Source organism: Lissotriton helveticus, unplaced genomic scaffold (genome assembly GCF_964261635.1).
Source record: "Lissotriton helveticus unplaced genomic scaffold, aLisHel1.1 SCAFFOLD_635, whole genome shotgun sequence".
NCBI classification, from domain to species: Eukaryota; Metazoa; Chordata; class Amphibia; order Caudata; family Salamandridae; genus Lissotriton; species Lissotriton helveticus.
In genome coordinates, this window is record NW_027612012.1 from 29,999 (window position 1) to 48,936 (window position 18,938).

Consider the following 18,938-nt stretch of genomic DNA (forward strand, 5'->3'; position numbering starts at 1 on the left):
ACCAATACATTGTGGGGGCCGCGGGAGAGAGATCAATACATTTTTTAAGAACTGGAATAATTGGGCTGTTACACTCATTACCACGTGTCTCCTCAACTACTCCCGTCTTCATGAGATCTGATATTATAGATAATAGGGCAGCCTTACCTTCCTGGGGAAGGCCATACTGGCGAAGCCGGGGCAGTTGGGTACCTTGCTGGATACGGACAGTATGCGGAGCAATGTCGAGAATTCCTACATCAGTGTCAGAAGTGGCCCAAAGTGATGAGGGTAAGGCCTGCAGAACGGGAGGGAGGGGTCCAGAGAGGAACATAGTGGCAGAGGAATCTGGTGATATGGTAAGGGACACACCATCAGGACTACAAGAAATGGTAGCATGTAAAGCCTTTAACAAATCCATACCCAGCAAATTTCCCTACATCCAGTCATGAGAATCAAAGGAGCACCCATATGAGCTAGACCGAGATCCAGTGGGAGAGGCTTAGATACAGGGTTGGTGACAGGGACCCCAGAAAAACCCACGGAGACATTGAGAGAGCCAGAAAGGGGTGCCTCCGGTATCAAGGGGTGCGCAAAAGAGGATCTAGTAGCCCCGGTGTCTAGGAGATACTTCTTTTTATCCCCCTGCAACTGACATCCGGACATAAGGACCTCGCTGATCCACAGGAATCGGCACTCTTACATTACCCCTTTCCTGGCTTTCTTATGGCTGGTAGAAACCTGTCTCATTGGTCTCATCATAATCATTGTTAAAGTATGTCCTAGTGGCCTCATACCCATTGTCACATCTGTTAACTGTACCCTGGGGCGGACCCATACGGGGTCGAACATTAGGATCTGGTGCACGCCTCTGCCTAGGAGGTCCCATATTTCCTTCCCTTTGAGTTCGGGGATTAGTTTTCCCTGACTGAATATTCTGGGCTAATACCAGGCACTAACCCAGGTGCCGTAAGCCTTACAGTAGGCACACTGGTCTTTATCAACGGGACCTGCCGAACTGTTGGACTTCTGTAAAGGAGACTGAAGGGGGCGCTGGTGCAGCCTCTGGAACTGGGTCCGAAGGCAGACCTTGGCCTCTAGCATTTTTGTCCCTGGGGTGGATAAGCTTGTTGTAACAAAACTTTCGTTTTACGGTCCTTGTTCTTCCTAACCTCTTTGTCTTTATCTTCATTCTCTCTATTCTCATGATATTGGGCCATGGCAAGGATGCCTGCCATAGTCTGAGCTGACCACGTACTCTCAACCTTCTTAAGGCGGGCCGAGAGATCCGGTAATAAATTAGATACAAATTTATCAATAAACACTGAGCCCGAGCCAGGGGCTCTAGCGTCCAATACACTGTGACTTTTGTACTCAGTTTTGAAGCGGGTGAAAAAATCAGCAACCGACTCATCCTTACGGTGTTTACATGTATTTATCTTATCCCAATTAACAGCTATTTCGGGCAAAAGGGTCTTCATGAGTTGCAACAGATGGCCTGGGAGAGCCAGAATAGCCGGGTCAGGCATGGTCCCCCCTCTCTGTCATTCTCCATCCTCTCAAAGTCGGTCCAGTCACCATGCAAAGCGGCATTATGGTTGGCATGGCGTATTTTGTCCCATATGTCGGGTGGTATTTATTTTTATTTTTATTTATTTAAGTTTTATATAGCGCTGGCTAGACCCGGAGGTATCAGAGCGCTTTACATAAGGAAACAGTGTGTTAAAAGTTACAAATAATAATCACATTAATTACAGAAAAGTTACAGGATAACTACAGGCGTTATTAGCGACCATGGAAAACAAGATCCAAAGAAAAGAAAAAAAGAAGAAGGCCAGGGAGAGCAGGGAGTCCACGGGAGGGAGTCAGCAGTGGAGAAAGGGACGAGACATAAGTCATCAGAGGTCCGACTGGGTAGGTGACGGCCATAGCAGTGTGCCAGAGCCTGTCTCCCCAATAGCTGTCGGAGCAGCTCCACCGCGAATCGGTCATACATAGCGGACTCTGTCGGATAAAAATGAGGATCAGGAAGGGACCAAAAGTCTAAAATCCAGAGACGGGCTGGTGGGGCTGTCAAGGATTTCGTCAGAGGGAGGGGGGAGGAAGGGGACACAGCAAGGAGACGGGGAGAACTGTGCCCAATGTCCGGCTGGTTAGGTGACGGCTGAGGGGGTGAACCAGGGCCAATCTCCTCTATAGCTGTCTAGCAGCTCCACAGGGGCATCAGCCATGTTGCTCAGGTCTCAGGAATAACAAGAAAAACTGATTTTTTATCGTTACGACCCAAATAATAAGTCAATATCCTCTAAGGTAAGGACACCAGAGGAAGCAGTCTGACCTAATTCCTGATAGTAAAGAGCCGGATTCTTACGGGGGTCTGGTAATTGGGATTCCAATTGAAGAACATCCGCTCTGTTCCATGGGACATGCACCCACATCATACGCCAGTGGGCTGGGTACTGCTCAAACACCCTGGTTATTGGCGAGCACTGCAGGGATAAAGACGGGAGCTGTCTCTCTCATAGGCATAGCTTTGTCAGTCGGAGATGGCGGAAAAGCCGTTGTGTCTCTGAACGCAATCATGGTAATAAGGGCTTCATGCATATCATCTCCCTGAACATGACCCTTGGCAATAGTTAGTTTTAAATCAATCAATCCCCTAGGAGTATCTATGAACAATGCTTCGTATCTTTTCATTATAAGTGTGCACATGTACTCGGCCATGTCTGTTTGTTGTATGGCCGTCCATTGTCTAAACGTTGACCAGATATCTTTAACGCCATAAATATTACCATTATTTACCCAAAATGCACATTGTTTTCACATAGCGTCCCTTTCACTACCCCCAGCGAGTTCAGCAGACCTCAAAGACTCCTTTCTAGGGGTACAGAAGAATCTAAACAGGGTATTGGGCATAAGGGAGGACCATCTCGTTCGGTCCGGAGTGGCATAAGAGTCACCAACAGGGGTACCAATAGACTTATTATCAAGAAGACTGGAATGTATGGTCAGGGTTGGGTCAATAGGTTGGGCGGTATGAACTGTCGGAGGGAGGGGTGCTGGCAGGATGACGGGAGTCAAAGGATCAGGCAGTGGTACAATGGGTGGGGCTGCCTCAACCACCACTGGTGGGGGTGGAGCGTTAGGAACATTTTGAGGAAGAGCGGGATACATAGGAGCTGGAGCATAGGCAGGAGGTGGACCTTCAAGAATAGCATTCAACAACGAGTCCCCCTCTTCTCCTTCAACCTCAAGGTCCCTGGGAGAACGAGCGGGGTAACATTTTGTCGCCTTAGCCCTATGATGCCTATCTGCCATTTCAACCCCTTCCTGAACCTTATTTTCTAAATGCGCTTTCGCATGATCAGCCATAGACATCCTCTCTTTCTTTTTATTCAGCGCTTGCTTTTTTCTCATTTTTTGATCTATTTCTTTCCTCTACAACACGGTGGGGTCAAACATGGCTTGACGAGACCGTTAGCGGAGCAGCAGCTGCTCCTCCAGGCTCGAGAGGGCCTGGAGATCAAACGAGCCAAACTGTGGCCACTGTAATTCAACATTGCTTCGTTTCGTATATTTTACCCATAAGGAAGAAACCATGATAGCAGATGGCCTATTTTTAACATACATCTCATAACTTGGAGTTCCTTCTTGAGGAAGCGGGCAGGCTGCCTCCAGAAGGGAGTCCTCTGTACATACGCAACAACATAACTTTCGGAACTTACTACTAACTGGCATATTTTTACTTCAGGCAGACAACAGTGGGAGAAAAACACTCACCTCACTTGCTTGGCTTTTGCAAAAGTCAATACAGAGAGAAAACCGAGCACAAGTGGTGGATGATCAGTCCACCCTTACCCGAAATTTTGTTCTCTTCTGCAGACGTAGGCACGAGTCCAGATCCAGACAGAGACCGCACTAAAGGGGGCACCAGCCTGAAATGGCAGAAACCGGTCCCCGGAAGCTTGTTTCCTTCCCAGTACAAGAATTGGCTTGGTAGTTTGGTTTGCCCTGTTTCCATCATGCACTGGGACAGGAACAGACTAATTTGCATATAGCCAAGTTCTGAGCTGGGATGGTGCAGTGAGCTAAAAAACGGTGATGGATCAAGCCCTGATCTTTGGACTGGGTAAGAGTGGTCTGCTTAATTCAGGCACTCTGTTCATCACCACCCCCTTTTCTGAATCATTTTGTCCACCATAAGCGTGGAAGGGTATACTCAGATGTGAGTCCCTTGCTCATTGCACCATCAGGATTCAAGCAAGCCGGGCCGACGACGCCTGAAATGGCAGAAACCGGTCCCCGGAAGCTTGTTTCCTTCCCAGTACAAGAATTGGCTTGGTAGTTTGGTTTGCCCTGTTCCCATCATGCACTGGGACAGGAACAGACTCATTTGCATATAGCCAAGTTCTGAGCTGGGATGGTGCAGTGAGCTAAAAAACGGTGATGGATCAATCCCTGATCTTTGGACTGGGTAAGAGTGGTCTGCTTAATTCAGGCACTCTGTTCATCACCACCCCCTTTTCTGAATCATTTTGTCCACCATAAGCGTGGAAGGGTATACTCAGATGTGAGTCCCTTGCTCATTGCACCATCAGGATTCAAGCAAGCCGGGCCGACGACGCCTGAAATGGCAGAAACCGGTCCCCGGAAGCTTGTTTCCTTCCCAGTACAAGAATTGGCTTGGTAGTTTGGTTTGCCCTGTTCCCATCATGCACTGGGACAGGAACAGACTAATTTGCATATAGCCATGTTCTGAGCTGGGATGGTGCAGTGAGCTAAAAAAACGGTGATGGATCAAGCCCTGATCTTTGGACTGGGTAAGAGTGGTCTGCTTAATTCAGGCACTCTGTTCATCACCACCCCCTTTTCTGAATCATTTTGTCCACCATAAGCGTGGAAGGGTATACTCAGATGTGAGTCCCTTGCTCATTGCACCATCAGGATTCAAGCAAGCCGGGCCGACGACGCCTGAAATGGCAGAAACCGGTCCCCGGAAGCTTGTTTCCTTCCCAGTACAAGAATTGGCTTGGTAGTTTGGTTTGCCCTGTTCCCATCATGCACTGGGACAGGAACAGACTAATTTGCATATAGCCAAGTTCTGAGCTGGGATGGTGCAGTGAGCTAAAAGACGGTGATGGATCAAGCCCTGATCTTTGGACTGGGTAAGAGTGGTCTGCTTAATTCAGGCACTCTGTTCATCACCACCCCCTTTTCTGAATCATTTTGTCCACCATAAGCGTGGAAGGGTATACTCAGATGTGAGTCCCTTGCTCATTGCACCATCAGGATTCAGGCAAGCCGGGCCGACGACGCCTGAAATGGCAGAAACCGGTCCCCGGAAGCTTGTTTCCTTCCCAGTACAAGAATTGGCTTGGTAGTTTGGTTTGCCCTGTTCCCATCATGCACTGGGACAGGAACAGACTAATTTGCATATAGCCAAGTTCTGAGCTGGGATGGTGCAGTGAGCTAAAAAACGGTGATGGATCAAGCCCTGATCTTTGGACTGGGTAAGAGTGGTCTGCTTAATTCAGGCACTCTGTTCATCACCACCCCCTTTTCTGAATCACCAGCGGGACGCAGTCAGGTGGCCCAGACCGGATGGGGAAGACCGTGTGCAAGACTTCTGGTCTATCGGACTCAAAATGGTCCCTCGGGTAGGCACGTCCCATCAGGGAGAGAGGCAAGGACCTCCAGTGGGCCACGTTCGATGCTAACCGTGTCAGGTGCGGCTCAAGATTCTTTGCGAAGAACTCCGTCCGGTCCCTAGGTACGTACACCCCCAAATATTTAAATCATTCAGTGAAAATCGAAGCAGGGCACCGCATCGGAACTCTCGGGGGAGGGCCCGATAATGGGTAAATCAGGTATTTGGCCCCGTTAATTGTGTAGCCAGAGTAGCTACCAAAGAGCTCAAATAGATGGAGCGCCTGAGCCATTGAGTGGTAAGGCCTGGCCATGGAGAGGACGATGTCATCGGCGTAGAGGGATATACGCTCCTCCCACTCATCAGTCAGAGCCAAGCCCCAAAACGACCTCTCTCTCCTGATCCAGTGCGCCTACGGCTCCAGGGCCAAGGCAAAGAGAAGCGGAGAGAGAGGACAACCCTGCCTGGTACCACGCCGCAGGGGAAACGTCCGAGACATCGCCCCGTTAACCCTCACCCTGGCTACCGGTTGTTCGTATAGTAGCCGCACCCAACTGCAGAAGACAGGACCAAATCCCAACCGCTGCAGGACCATAAATAAGTACGCCCATTCGATGCTGTCGAAGGCCATAGAGGCGTCCAGCGCCATTAGTGCCGTTTGAGTGTCGCCGATGTCCTCCGTCATATATAAGACTCCATAGAGCCGACATAGATTGTGCCTAGTACTCCTCTGGGGCATGAATCCTGACTGATCCACATGGATCAGGTCCGGCAGAACCGAGATCACGCTAGTTGCCAAATACATAGATTTTATTAAGAACATTGTAAAAGGTGCTTATTGCCTTTGATTACTGCAGATGGAGGGAGAGGCTTCTAATAAAGCAGAGTCCGAGTTATTTGCTGAAAGCGTTAATCTTCCTGCAGAGCTTAAGTGTGAGACCAGGACGCAGTAGGACCTTCCAAGTAGGGGGAGGAGGCGGAAGTGCCTCGGAGGGCTGATGCTGAAAAAAGGATGGACACTGGGGTGGACGAAAAGTCATGGAAGTTTGGCTGTTGCTGCTTTAGGGACTGGGGCAAAAGCCAGGGAATCTGCGTCTCAAAGCGCTGGGGTGCAGAGCAAGGAAAAAAGTAGACTGTAGGTTTGTGAAAAGCGCAGCACTGTTAAAGAAATAACTTATGCAGAAGTAAACAAAAGCGGGAGGGGAGATTTTGGCTTAGTAAAAGAATACAAACCACACCTGCACGCCTGAACGTCTAGAAAGTCTGCTTGGCAACAAATTACTGATAGCACTGGGGCACTAGGAAAGGGATTTGGGGGGGTCTGTCTTGCAATGGCATCCTTGAATTTTAAACATGCCATTGGGATGTCCACTTAGTTTGACCAGCGCTAGGACTAAATGCTTGTAAAACACAAAGTGTCAAAGTGAATACTTACAGGGAGGAATGCAGGCATCCGGCCGCGCTGCTGCTCGCTCCTGAGCTCCCTAGGCCGGGGGAGAGAGAAGACGGGACATGCACCCGCCTTTGGCTATTGCGTGCTGTCTTTCTTAGAAAGACGCATGCAAAGGCCAATAGCGTGTGTCCAAAAAAAACCACCCAGTTCAAAGTCCTTACTTGCAGCCTCGCAGAGAAGCGCATGTGCGCTGGCTCAGGCGAGACCTAAAAAGGGGTGCCTTACCTAAAAATGCGGAAAACACTGGTGCCTTTCTTGTGGGCTGCAGTTTGGAAGCAAAGGATGCTGGTCAGGGATGGTGTGTTTTTTATAGTTTGATTTGCAGGCATGTCCACTTGCCAAAGCACATCAGGTGTGTCACTGTTGTGGTTTTTTTGGGCGCTTTTCGCTACGGTCAACCACTGATGGGTAACTGCTGTTTGTTGACCACCTCTGGGAGACTGCGGGTATGACTGTGTAGTCTTAATACACTCGGTGGGTGGACTGCGCTCTTGCGGCATCTGTGGTCACACTGTCGGGAGTGCAGACTGCTGTGGTCCCTTCGGGTAGACCACTGTGGCCGCGAGCTGCATTTCAGATAGCACAACTCGTAATAAGTCAGGTGGTAGATCACTAGTGCAGACTAGCAGACGACACAGACACAGTTCTCGGGCTGTCAGACCACTAAACTCATAATCAGCCTCTTATTCTTTGAATCTTAAATCATTTTGACAAATGTCACTAATTTAACGTGCTTGCAAATGCACCCAGACTACTGTCACCGCAAAGATCACCAGGACATATGTAGTTACACCTATGCTACCTCTCTTCTGTTTGATGGAAGTTTTCACTGTTGTCTGTGACTGAGCACACTGTCGGAAATTGCCAGACTATGTGGCCCCAGCTTGCACATTCAAAGAGGCACCTATATATGGTTTCTTTCAAGGCGGGCGACTAAATTGGACACAGCCCCAAGCTCCCCGCTCTCACCTCCAATTCTTCATGCCCACTGCAACGGATTTACTTCATTCTTGTGACTTTACCCAGCTCTAAATTCAGCTTGCTCACTATTGTCCTGAAGATGATCTCGAATAACTGAGATCGAAACGTCATCGACCCCCCACAACAAGAACTCCTTACACTCTGTATAAGATTCTTGTGGAGTTATCCTATATGTTGTCAATGCGATGTTTATGTTTTAAAGTCACCCTCACTTTTTCAGGTCATGCTTATTTTCACTTACCTATGTGAGCACCTGATTTTTGAAAATTCTTCGAAATATAAATAACATACGTTATTTTGACTTATATGTCCATGTGCATATTTCTTATCGCTCCCTTAGATATTAATGATCAATTACGATTTTGGTACCTTGTCCCCTTAGCGGAGACCACCTACCTTGGACTTTTGTTGCCATTTTCAAACCACTGTTTTCAAAAGCATTAATCCACCCCAGGTTCACATATCAGGGTCCCATTGTTTCTATGCTGCTGTAGGAAAGGCTTGCACTGCACTACTGTTTGTGCTCTACCTGTTATGTGGGTCCTGGATAGGTATGCACTGCTGCTGCCTGTACTGCACCTGTTTTGTATGCGAGTGAAGTATTTTTTGGAGCTGCTGCCTGTACCGTACCTGTTTTGTATGGGAGTGAAGTTTGTTTGTAGCTGCCGCCTGTGCTGTACTCTGTGTCCATGAGGAAAGCCTTCACGTCCCATGCTATACTTGTTCCTTTTTAAGAACCCAACCCCTCATTTTATATATTTAAAACTTACATTACCAATAAAAGAACTTGGATTTTCATATTTCTTTTTCCTCACCATCACTTTGACAGAGATGCTCATGCTGAGTCTTGTGTGTTGCAGGTTGAACTCATACAATCTGGCAGAATCTCGAGCCACCCTGACTGCCCAGCACAACTCAACTCAGCAGCAGATCTCCGTGGGCACTAATCTGGTTGAGCCGTGGTGTGCCCAGTTGGGATCGGTGTACATGGCACTGGGCGAAGTTGATCTTGCTGAAGGTACCTCACAGTTTGCCCATCTCTGAGAATAACTTGCCCGCGAGTCACACCCCTGGATTTTTTTAACATGTATATATGAACTTGTTGGGAGTGGCCAACCTGCATCCTGGAACAGCTGTTCTCATTGCTTCAAATTGACCTTGGCACATAGCAGTGCTACTGCTTTGGGTTGGGTAAGGCTGCAGGTCTACGCAATAACTGTAACTATTTGGTTCAGTACCTTTGACTTCACCATCACAGCACAACATTATTAGTACCAGAGTTCTGTGCCAGGTTATAATGCATGGGGGAAAGTGTATAAGATACATAGGATACCCTAAAATTCTCTTGTTGGCATAATTAAAGACTGAGGCAGATTTTGGTCAGAAGATTTCCACAGCGATAGATACACAACAGCAGTAACGAAACGCAGAAGGCCTCACTGGCTCCAGGAGGGTTTCCAGCTTGACTTCAGATACAATGATGGATCAGTGGCACGACAGTAGTCATTTGTCACCGCCGAATCTTCATTACTAGTCATATGCTTACTTGAGATCACAGATGGGGTATATATCTTTAGGCAGACAGCATCTGTGGTGCATTAGTCTTAGAGATCTCCACCACTAAATCTGTGACCTCAACCTCTTCAACACCCTCCAGTAGCCAGCAGCATCAAAACAGCTAAATATGGCGGGGCAGGTTAAACTATCAAAAAACGATTTAAAAAAAACTAAAAAGCATTCTGTTTCCCTAATTCTCTAACACTGCTGTAAAAGACTTAATTTCCTAGCAGGGCAGAGAAGAGTGAATAGATGACTATACTTCTATAGCATTCTATACCAAAGAAAGCTCTCTGCACAGTCATGAGATTTCACTGCTGTGTAAGTTGAAAATGAGACAGGGTAATGGTCTGGATAGACAAAGGTAGGAAAGTCCATACTTTTGCATCGTGTGATGAATAGTGGGTCTCCTTCACTGTTCAGGCCGACAGACAGTAACTCTAGTGAGCATGATCTATGACCCTCTAAGTCCAAGCACAAAAGGTGGAAACCAATTTTACTCACCACCAGAATCCAATGAAGAGCATCTCTAGAGGCTAACGTAGTTTTTTATTTGCAGTCCACACTTATTCGGGCAGCTGTGTTCCATGGCCTTTAAAGTCCATTACAGAGTGAAGAGGCTAGACCAGAGTGTATACCATGCAATTAATCCAAGTGAAGTTAACTGGTATTCCACCATAGTCCTGTGTGCTTTGGGTTAGAAGATTAAACAGGATCTTGATTTGTTAGCATCTCAAAGACAGGTGCTGAGTGCAGCACTAATCTAGGGTGTCATGGTTGTATGGACACCCATTACTAAAGCCTAGGTGTTTCACTGTTTTTGAAAGAGGAAGATTTGGCTGTATTACAGAGCTGGGGGGATGTTTCAGAAAAGAATAGGGTCTTATTTGTGGAGCTCTTGATAACCAGCTACTGCCTCTGTGTTTTCCCTGGTTGTGTCAGCACCAGTGAAGAGAACACCTTCACTTTTTTCCACTGACTATAGCTTGAAAGAAAAATGTTATTTATGTAACTAGATCAGAACTCTTCTAGAAACATGAAAAGGTAGAAATGGAAATAAGACTGAATGTTGGCACAAAACAACAGCAGCAAATAGAATCACGCAAAAGTTACTCTTACCTTTAATTCCTCGTCCATCCCATTCAAACCATACTACCATAATGTTTAACCATGACAAAGGTAAGACTAACCAAGGAAAACTTCATCAACTCAGGATTGAAAGCATTAGAAATAGGCAACCGAGGATTGGTGTGAATCGAGGTTTGGAAGGAATTTGTGACGTTGGCCGTCAAACCAGGATCTGAATCAAACATAGTCCAGGGTTTACCTAAAGATGGGAAAATTACATGTAAACCTCCTTTGTGACAAAGAACTAGGGGCCTGTAGGGAATAATCTGGGAATGCTTTTTGTTTCGGTGGAAGGAATGCAATGCAACTCTTTAGGAGTTGCTTGAAGAAGTTGTCAAACTTTATTTTTCCCAAATGTGGTATACATATTCCCTCTACCCTCTCCTCCCAGTCTCCCTCCCCACCACATTCAGGACTTTACCAAGTTTCAGCTCCCTGGTGCACGGAATTTGGGGATACCCTAGCCAAGGAGGCAGCACTAGCCAGAGTAAAGTGGAGTAACTAGGTAGGTGGTTTGCAAAAGAAATCCCCAGACTCTAGTTTTACATTCCTACACTATATTTCCGCCAACCTACCCCATCATTTAGCATTCAACGAGTATGTGTTGCCAACCTTCTTTTAACTCTGAAGCCACTGGCCTCTACTCAGGAGTGTCGGCCTGGCTTTACTCCTTTTCGGGGTGTGCTGACCTTCGATACTAAGTATGCTGCTCTCAAATTCTATATAGCCATGTTATTTGTGAAGTGCTGTATTGCCGTGTTGCTAAGTCCATACTTTATAAATAATGTTAATAAATAAACAACATTCTATGAGACATATGCTGAAAATACAGCTATGTTCAGTTCCAGATGCGCACCACCTGTACCTGGTTGAAGTCCCCTCAACGATTGAAAAAGCGTACCTGATTATCACGACGAGTAAGTGTCTTGCTAGCAGTGGTTTTTTCACCCTCCTTTTCGCCGTCTATGTGGGCGGAGGTCAGATGAAGCCTGCTCTGACCATGATGAGCTCATCTGTGATTAGCAATTACATAAAACCACATATCTTTACAGTGCTATGTAAGGTTTGTCAAAGCTTACGCAGCTGTGGCAACCTTTAGTCACACTTTAAAGAAGATGCCAAAACCTGTAAACTAAGCCTGGGTAAAATTTTTGTTGCACCAGCAAAATTCCTGAATTTCATGGATTTCATGGATTTCGCAAAACACAAAATTTGGGAAATTTCTTTGAGTTTTGCAGGTTTGCACAGAAAATGTTAAACCTGTATTTTGCACGCTCATTTATAAAGTTATTCGACATACTGAAAAAACAAATGTTTCTCTGAGAAATCATCTGCGTTTTATGGAAGTTGAAATCATACATTCTGTCTCTCCCTTCACTAGCTAAAGGCATCAACATCTCCTGACTTGATTAATTAGGGTGAAAGAAGGAAATGCAACTTTACTCAGTTGTCCCTATCATTGCAAGTGCAGGCTTGGCATTGTGTTTTTTTATGTATGATCTGAGCAGATGTATCTTCCTTGAGTTTAGGAATGATTCCAAAACAAGGGGTAGAGAAGGTTCCCTATGCACATTTTGTCACATATGAGGGGCATGAGGAATTAGTGTATCTGTGGTATAACCCAGGAATGTTTAAACATGTTACATCTGATTGTTATTCAGAAAATGCTAATATTTATTCAATAGAATTGTGTTTAAGGCCCTGCTTTAGATCTTCGTGGATGGGTTACTCCATCACAATGATGATGGATGTCACATCCGCCAAAATATAAATCCTGTAGGACATAATGGGATTTATATTTCGGCGGACGGGATATCCGTCACCGTTTTGACTGAGTAATCCGTCCACCGAGATGTAAATTAGGCCCTAAGTTTGTTCTTTGAATATGTTTTTTGCTTTGTTGTGGGAAATAGGTTTGCAAATTTTTTTATGTTTGTGATTATCTGTAAGACAATGTGCACCAGTCAGAAGACTGACATAGATTAATTTCACATTTTTATTCAGTGTATCTCAGTATGAACATAAATATCCTTAGTCTGTCTGGGGCAGCATATGTGGAAGAGCTGTTCCAAGAGAGGGAACTTTTTTCATCAACTTGCAGTTTTTGAATCTATTCCTTTAAAAACCCGTACGTCAATGCATATGACCAGTTCGAGGCAAGAAGCCATTAGACCTATCGTTGACAGATTTGTAACGTATGAGGTTTTACTGTTTGGAAGTGCAGGGGACGTATTAAGTGTAGGGAAAATAACAATTTAACTTTGTACGTGCATAGCTTAAAGTAAAAGGAAATGCGCTGTGACGCGGTTTCGCTTTTTTCCCTTAAACCATTGTAGCACAGCAGCTCGCACCGCTGTGCAACATTTAAAAAAACTTGACAAACCAATAGATCTTGAATAGGCTAAACCTGTTGGCTTCGCCAATGCTTGTTTTAATTTTGTTTGCAGTAGGGTGCTTGTTTTGAACACTTCCTTTGTTTTCTGTTTATAGGGGGGCTGCCTATGCTGCAAGCCCGGGTGCTGACATGTGTGGATGGTATTGACCTGCCCCTACTGGAGCGTGCAGTTCTGGAGCAGCGGAAATATCTGGGCATCAGAGGAGGACATGGGAAGAGCAAAGAAAACCCATAACCCTGACCTGACAAGGAAAGTCAAAGCGCTGTTGATCTCCATGATATTGTTTGATTTTTGACTTTTTCGTTCAGTTCAGATTTGAGTCTGCACTTTGACTTCACTGAGTTTCAAGTGTAGAAATTGGACGGGTCCAACCAGCAGTGCGTGGTTTGTGGGCAGCTGGTCACCTCTGCATTCTGACTGTGTTATTAATTTGAACAAATGGTCAATTCTGCTCAATGAGCCAAAAAAATTGCAATGCGATCTAGTGAAAGTGTAATAGACCTTTAGTTGTGCACTGGAGGAAGTGATTAAATTACATTGAGGGGAGGTTATTAATGTTTAGGTCGTAGACAATTACACTGGCCTGAAAGGAAGCAAGTGGAAGAAAGACAGTTGGACAACCCACTATGTTTTCTAGAGAAGGAGATGGACTGGCGTACTAAACTCCAGAGGGTGGAAGACGACTTTCCCACAAAGCAATGGATGTTGAAATGGGTCCTTACCCGGGGAGAATGGCAATATATATTGCTATATACTTAAATAAACAATGAATGGGGAAAGTTTACCATCTTACTGGTGCCTTGACCTCTGGAGGATATTGGTGAATGAGCTGAGCGACTAAGGTTGCAACAAACTATTTTGCTAAACAATGGCCAACCGAATGGACTACCATAGTGAGAAGTGGAGGAAGGCTGAACTACTGCACAATGGGTGGGAGGTGTGATGCATTTCTCACAAGTTTTAAGGGATATATGGCTGCCTGTCTTACCGAGCAAAGGGGGTGGGCGTACATGTCACAAAATACTGAAGGGGCATGGAGTTGTAGCTCTGAGAAATTAACAATATGCCTTAATACCTCAGAGATCAATGGACCAACTTGTGGAGCATCAGTTTGGTTGACCATCACACTGTACTCTGAAGATGAGAGCATTACAAATCTATGGAATCTAGGAAAGGAGCAATGCCGGCAGCGAGCAAACAACTCGTCTATTTTAATAGGCCAGCTGAACAGTTATTCGTATTCCAAAGAGATACATGACATGTATAAGTTACTTCTATTCTTTTTAGAAGGATGGAGGAGGGAAGCCCTGAATCCTTCACCCATGATAAATGTTTTGGCATTCGCTGCAGTTCTATCTGCATATAGTAAATTGTGAATACGTGCAGAGTGCTGATATTTAGACAACTAATAGGCATTTAGATCTATTTCATTTCAGCCATCAATGGCAAATTGCATTTCCAGTCAAGTCAAGAATAACTTTATTTCGGCTCAAAGAACCATAAAAATATTTACAGGTTAAAAAGTTAAATGACAATTAAGATAACTGACTGTGACCCTAGTAGTCTCTATACAGATTATGATTATAGCGCTTTCTTATCTCAAAGTAACCTCTTATATAATTAGCTACTGCAATACAGATTTTAGCCGTAGCCAGTGATAGTAAAAAGTTAAAACCATCAATATATGAACAAGGGTGAATATTCCTAAGTAATGGGAGCAGAAATCTTGTTTTTTCCAATTTATACAATATGCAAAATAATACAAAGTGCATAGTGCTTTGAACGGAGTTATCGCCATATAGGCAAGGCATCAGCTTGTTTGACAACCCGCCTAGGCGAGTAAATGCCGGCAAAAAGTGCACGGTGCATAAACAGAACCTGGTAAGATAAATCCGGAAATTGGACTTAATAGAGAAAGATAGATAATATCTGAAAGAAACAGGTCAGTATTAGATTCCTTACCTTAGACTATCCCGAGGCGTCAGACTGGATCCGGAAAATTTTGCATAGCAGTACCCCTGCGCGTCGGCAGGCGTCGTCAGCGGCTCCGCGTCCGTCGTTGGCACCGGGATGACGTCGTCAGAGTACTTAGACGCCACCCTCGCGCGCTGACGTCAGTTCTTCTTTTTTCCGCGACAGCTAGCGCAGGTCCGGAGAAAGCAGTACCGTAGTCATTTTTTGACTAAAAGGTTTTTGATCTCTTCTCGGGTCTTCACGACTCTCGGTGCCGGTAGGGAATGCCCGGGTTCAAGCCTTGTACCGACGGCAACCGACTGATGTCGGTTACCGATCCCCACCGCCGGTGCCTGTATTGCCTTGGGGCCGACCACGACAACCTGTCGTGCCCCGACTGCCGGGCCTTGACGTCGAAGGCTAAGCGGGAGCAGTCCCGCAAGCGCCTCGAGCTCCGGCAGTCGGCCCCGTGCCGCTCGAGGTCCCGGTCCAGGAGGGGGTCGAGGGACCGGTCGCGGGGCCACAGTCATTGAAGCTCGACGAGTCAACACCATTCGTCGGGCTCCAAGTCCTCAGGTAAGAGGTACAAGAAGTCGAAGACATGCCAATGCTCTTCTGACTCCCCGCGACACGGCCGGGGGTTCGGGCGACACCGGCTCCGCCGGAGCCGCAGGCGCTGCAGCCAGCTCCATATCTGCAGGTCCCTGGGCTGAACGCGACGCTGGAGGAGATCGAGGCCTTCCTCATGGCTATGAGGTCCCTCTCTCCTCCGTCGGGTCCCGCGGTGCCTCCGGGCCCCGCTGCCCCGACCGGGAGTACAAGCTGGCCGGGTGCTCCGGCCACGGCGCCGTCGGGTGCTTTGTCCCCGGCGACTTCGGTCCCGATGCCGCAGGCTCCCGCTGGATCCGGTTCCGGATCCGGGTCGCCGCTGGTCGACCTCACGAACCTGCCGGCGTGGACCCCCAGGGTGTCACCCCCGGCACCGCCTCCGCACGACGCCGTCCCTGATCCCACTCTCGGTCCGGATCCGGCATCGGACCGGCGTCCACCGACGCTGCATTCAACGCCGGCTTAAGAACCTTTCTTCTTTGATCCGGCACCATCCTTTGACCCTGAGTTTCAGGAGATGGAGGACGAAGGGGATTGGGAGGGGTCTGAAGACCCTCTGACACGTGAGTGTCAGTCCTTTCAGGACTGGACAAAGGAGCTAGGGGAGGCCAGTGGTCTTGATATCTCCCCTGACACTGGCTTTGTCTCCCCTCCTACCGTGGCTACGGAGGAGGGGGCTGCTTATAGTGTGGTGCTGACGCGGGCAGCCAAGGCCTTGGCGCTTACGCTCCCCGTCGCTACTGTGAGGTCTAACATCCTCACTGAGGTCCATGAACCGCAACCGGAGCGCCAAAACTGGCGCTCTGGAGCCTTTACTGCCGTTTAATGAGGCTCTCATGGACGTCCTGTTGGGCACCTGGTCCAGGCCCGCTACAGGCCTCCCCTGTAGATAGGAACGTCGCCGGGCGCCACCGCCCAGCTCCGGGCGACCCTAGCTTCCTGTCCACCCACCCTACCCCAGAGCGTCTGGTTATCCAGGCCTCTACTTCCCAATCCGCATTCCCGACTGCTCCCCCTGAGCAGGGAATCCAAGAAGTATGAACACTTTGGTAAGAAGCTGTTCTCGTCCCTTAGCTGCGGACTGCGGTCAGTCAACACCGCTTGCCTCTTGGGCCGTGATACCCACTCTCTGTGGGATACGGTTGCAGCCGTGCTGCCAAAGTGTCCGGAAGGGGCCCGGGCAAAATTCGCTGAAGCCCTCGCGGAGGGACGAGAAGCAGCTCGGTACTCTATACGATGTGGACTGGATACCACGGACTCGCTGGGCAGGGCGATGTCAACGACGGGTGAGGTTCGCTGCCACGCCTGGCTGAGGTCCGCCAACTTCTCTGCCGATGTCCAGAACACCCTCATGGACATGCCGTTTGATGGCAGCCACCTCTTTGGTGGCAAGGCAGATCATGCGCTTGAACGTTTCAAGGACTCCAGGGCTATGGCCAAGTCCTTGGGCCTCTCGGGGCAGCGTCAGCAGCAGTCTGCCTTTCGCTCCTTTCGTGGTCAAGGAAGGGGCGCCCCTTCACGTCCTACCAGCCACGGGCCGCAGTCTAACATCCAGAGCAGCTCGTTGTTGAAGGAGGGCTCGCCCCAGACAGTCGTCAGCCACCTCCAGACTACGGCCGACCTCCTGCACATGCTGGGGTTCTCCATCAATGTGCCGAAGTCGCACCTGTGTCCCTCCCAGAAGCTCTTGTTCATCGGAGCGGTTCGGGTTTATCCTCCCGAACAGCGGGTTCGGGATTTAGGCTCTGATTCCGATCTTTCAGCCATTATCCCGAGTCTCGGTCAGGTTGACGCTGCGGCTTCTGGGGCTGATGGCCTCCTGCATCCTTCTGGTGCATCACGCCCGGTGGCGGATGCGGGCTCTGCAGTGGGACCTGAAGTTTCAGTGGGCCCAGCATCAGGGCAACTTGTCCGACCACGTCTTGATCTCGGAGGGCACTGCAAGACAGTTGCAGTGGTGGCTCACGGACCGCGATTAGGGTCAGCAGCAGATCCCTCTCCCTACCCCAACCGGAGCACGTAGTTGTGACGGACGCGTCCCTCCAGGGCTGGGGGGCCACATGGGAGAGGCAGAGATCAGCCGGTGGAGTCCCGGCTCCATATCAACCTTCTGGAGGTGCGGGCGATCCGGCTTGCACTGAAGGCATTCCTCCCCTCTGTCCGGGGGAGTGTAGTGCAGGTGTTCACGGACAACACCACCGCCATGTGGTACTCCAACAAACAGGGTGGGGTGGGGTCGGGGACCCTATGCCAGGAGGCTCTGCGCCTCTGGCAGTGGCTGGAACATCAGGGCGTGACCCTGGTGGTTCAACACCTGGCAGGTTCCCTGAACGCCAGGGCGGACGAACTCAGCCGTCTGTGCATGATGGATCACGAATGGCGTCTGAACTCGGACGTGGCGCAAGGTCTCTTTCAGCAGTGGGGAGAGCCTTGGTTAGATCTATTCACCACAGAAGAGAACGCACAATGTTCTGCGCGTTGGAATTTCCAAGGCGGCACTCGCTCGGAGACGCTTTTTGTCGCGAGTGGAGTTGCGGTCTGTTGTACGCCTATCCGCCTATACCACTTCTGCCCAGAGTGCTGAAGAAGATCAGGCGCGACCGGGCCCAAGTCTTCCTTGTGGCTCTGGACTGGGCACGAAGATACTGTTATCCCGAGCTACTTAGCATGTCAGTCGATCCCCCCGCTTTGTCTGCCTCTTCAGGAGGACCTTCTGTCGCAGCAGCAGGAGACGGTCCTCCACCCGAACCTGTCCAGCCTCCACCTCCATGCGTGGAGATTGAGCGGCGACAGTTGAGGCCTGAAGTCTGTGATGTTATTCTAGCAGCCATGCGTCCCGCCACAAAATCGGTATACGCCTGCAGGTGGAACAAATTTGTGGCATGGTGCACAGCAAAGGCTGTGGATCCACTCTCTGCCCCTCTGTCTGAGGTTCTCCTCTTTCTTCTTTCTCTTGCCCAGCAGGGCTCTGCTCTGGGCACTATCAAGGGCTACCTCTCTGCCATTTCCACCTTCTTAAGGCTACCTGATCAGCCTTCTTTGTTCAAGTCTCCAGTTTTAAATAGGTTCTTGAAGGGCGTCACTCATAAGTTCCCTCCTTTCGTGATGCCTCAGTGGGACTTGAACCTGGTTCTGACTTATCTGATGTGCGCTCTCTTCGAGCCACTTCATAACTGTCCTCTTCGTTTTCTTACCCTTAAGACTGCATTCCTGGTTGCCATCACCTCTGCCAGGA

The 18,938-nt window shown here is 48.4% G+C and overlaps 1 protein-coding gene across 1 annotated transcript; it reads left to right on the forward strand.

Annotated features, from left to right (window-relative positions):
* Window positions 1–1,773: 1,773 nt before the first annotated feature.
* On the forward strand, window positions 1,774–15,078 carry LOC144807496 (CST complex subunit TEN1-like). Its single transcript, XM_078673135.1, has 4 exons — window positions 1,774–1,893; window positions 6,484–6,575; window positions 8,921–9,078; window positions 13,236–15,078. The coding sequence occupies exons 1-4, from the start codon at window positions 1,774–1,776 to the stop codon at window positions 13,373–13,375; spliced, it is 510 nt and encodes a 169-aa protein (XP_078529261.1). The 3' UTR covers window positions 13,376–15,078.
* Window positions 15,079–18,938: the final 3,860 nt, after the last annotated feature.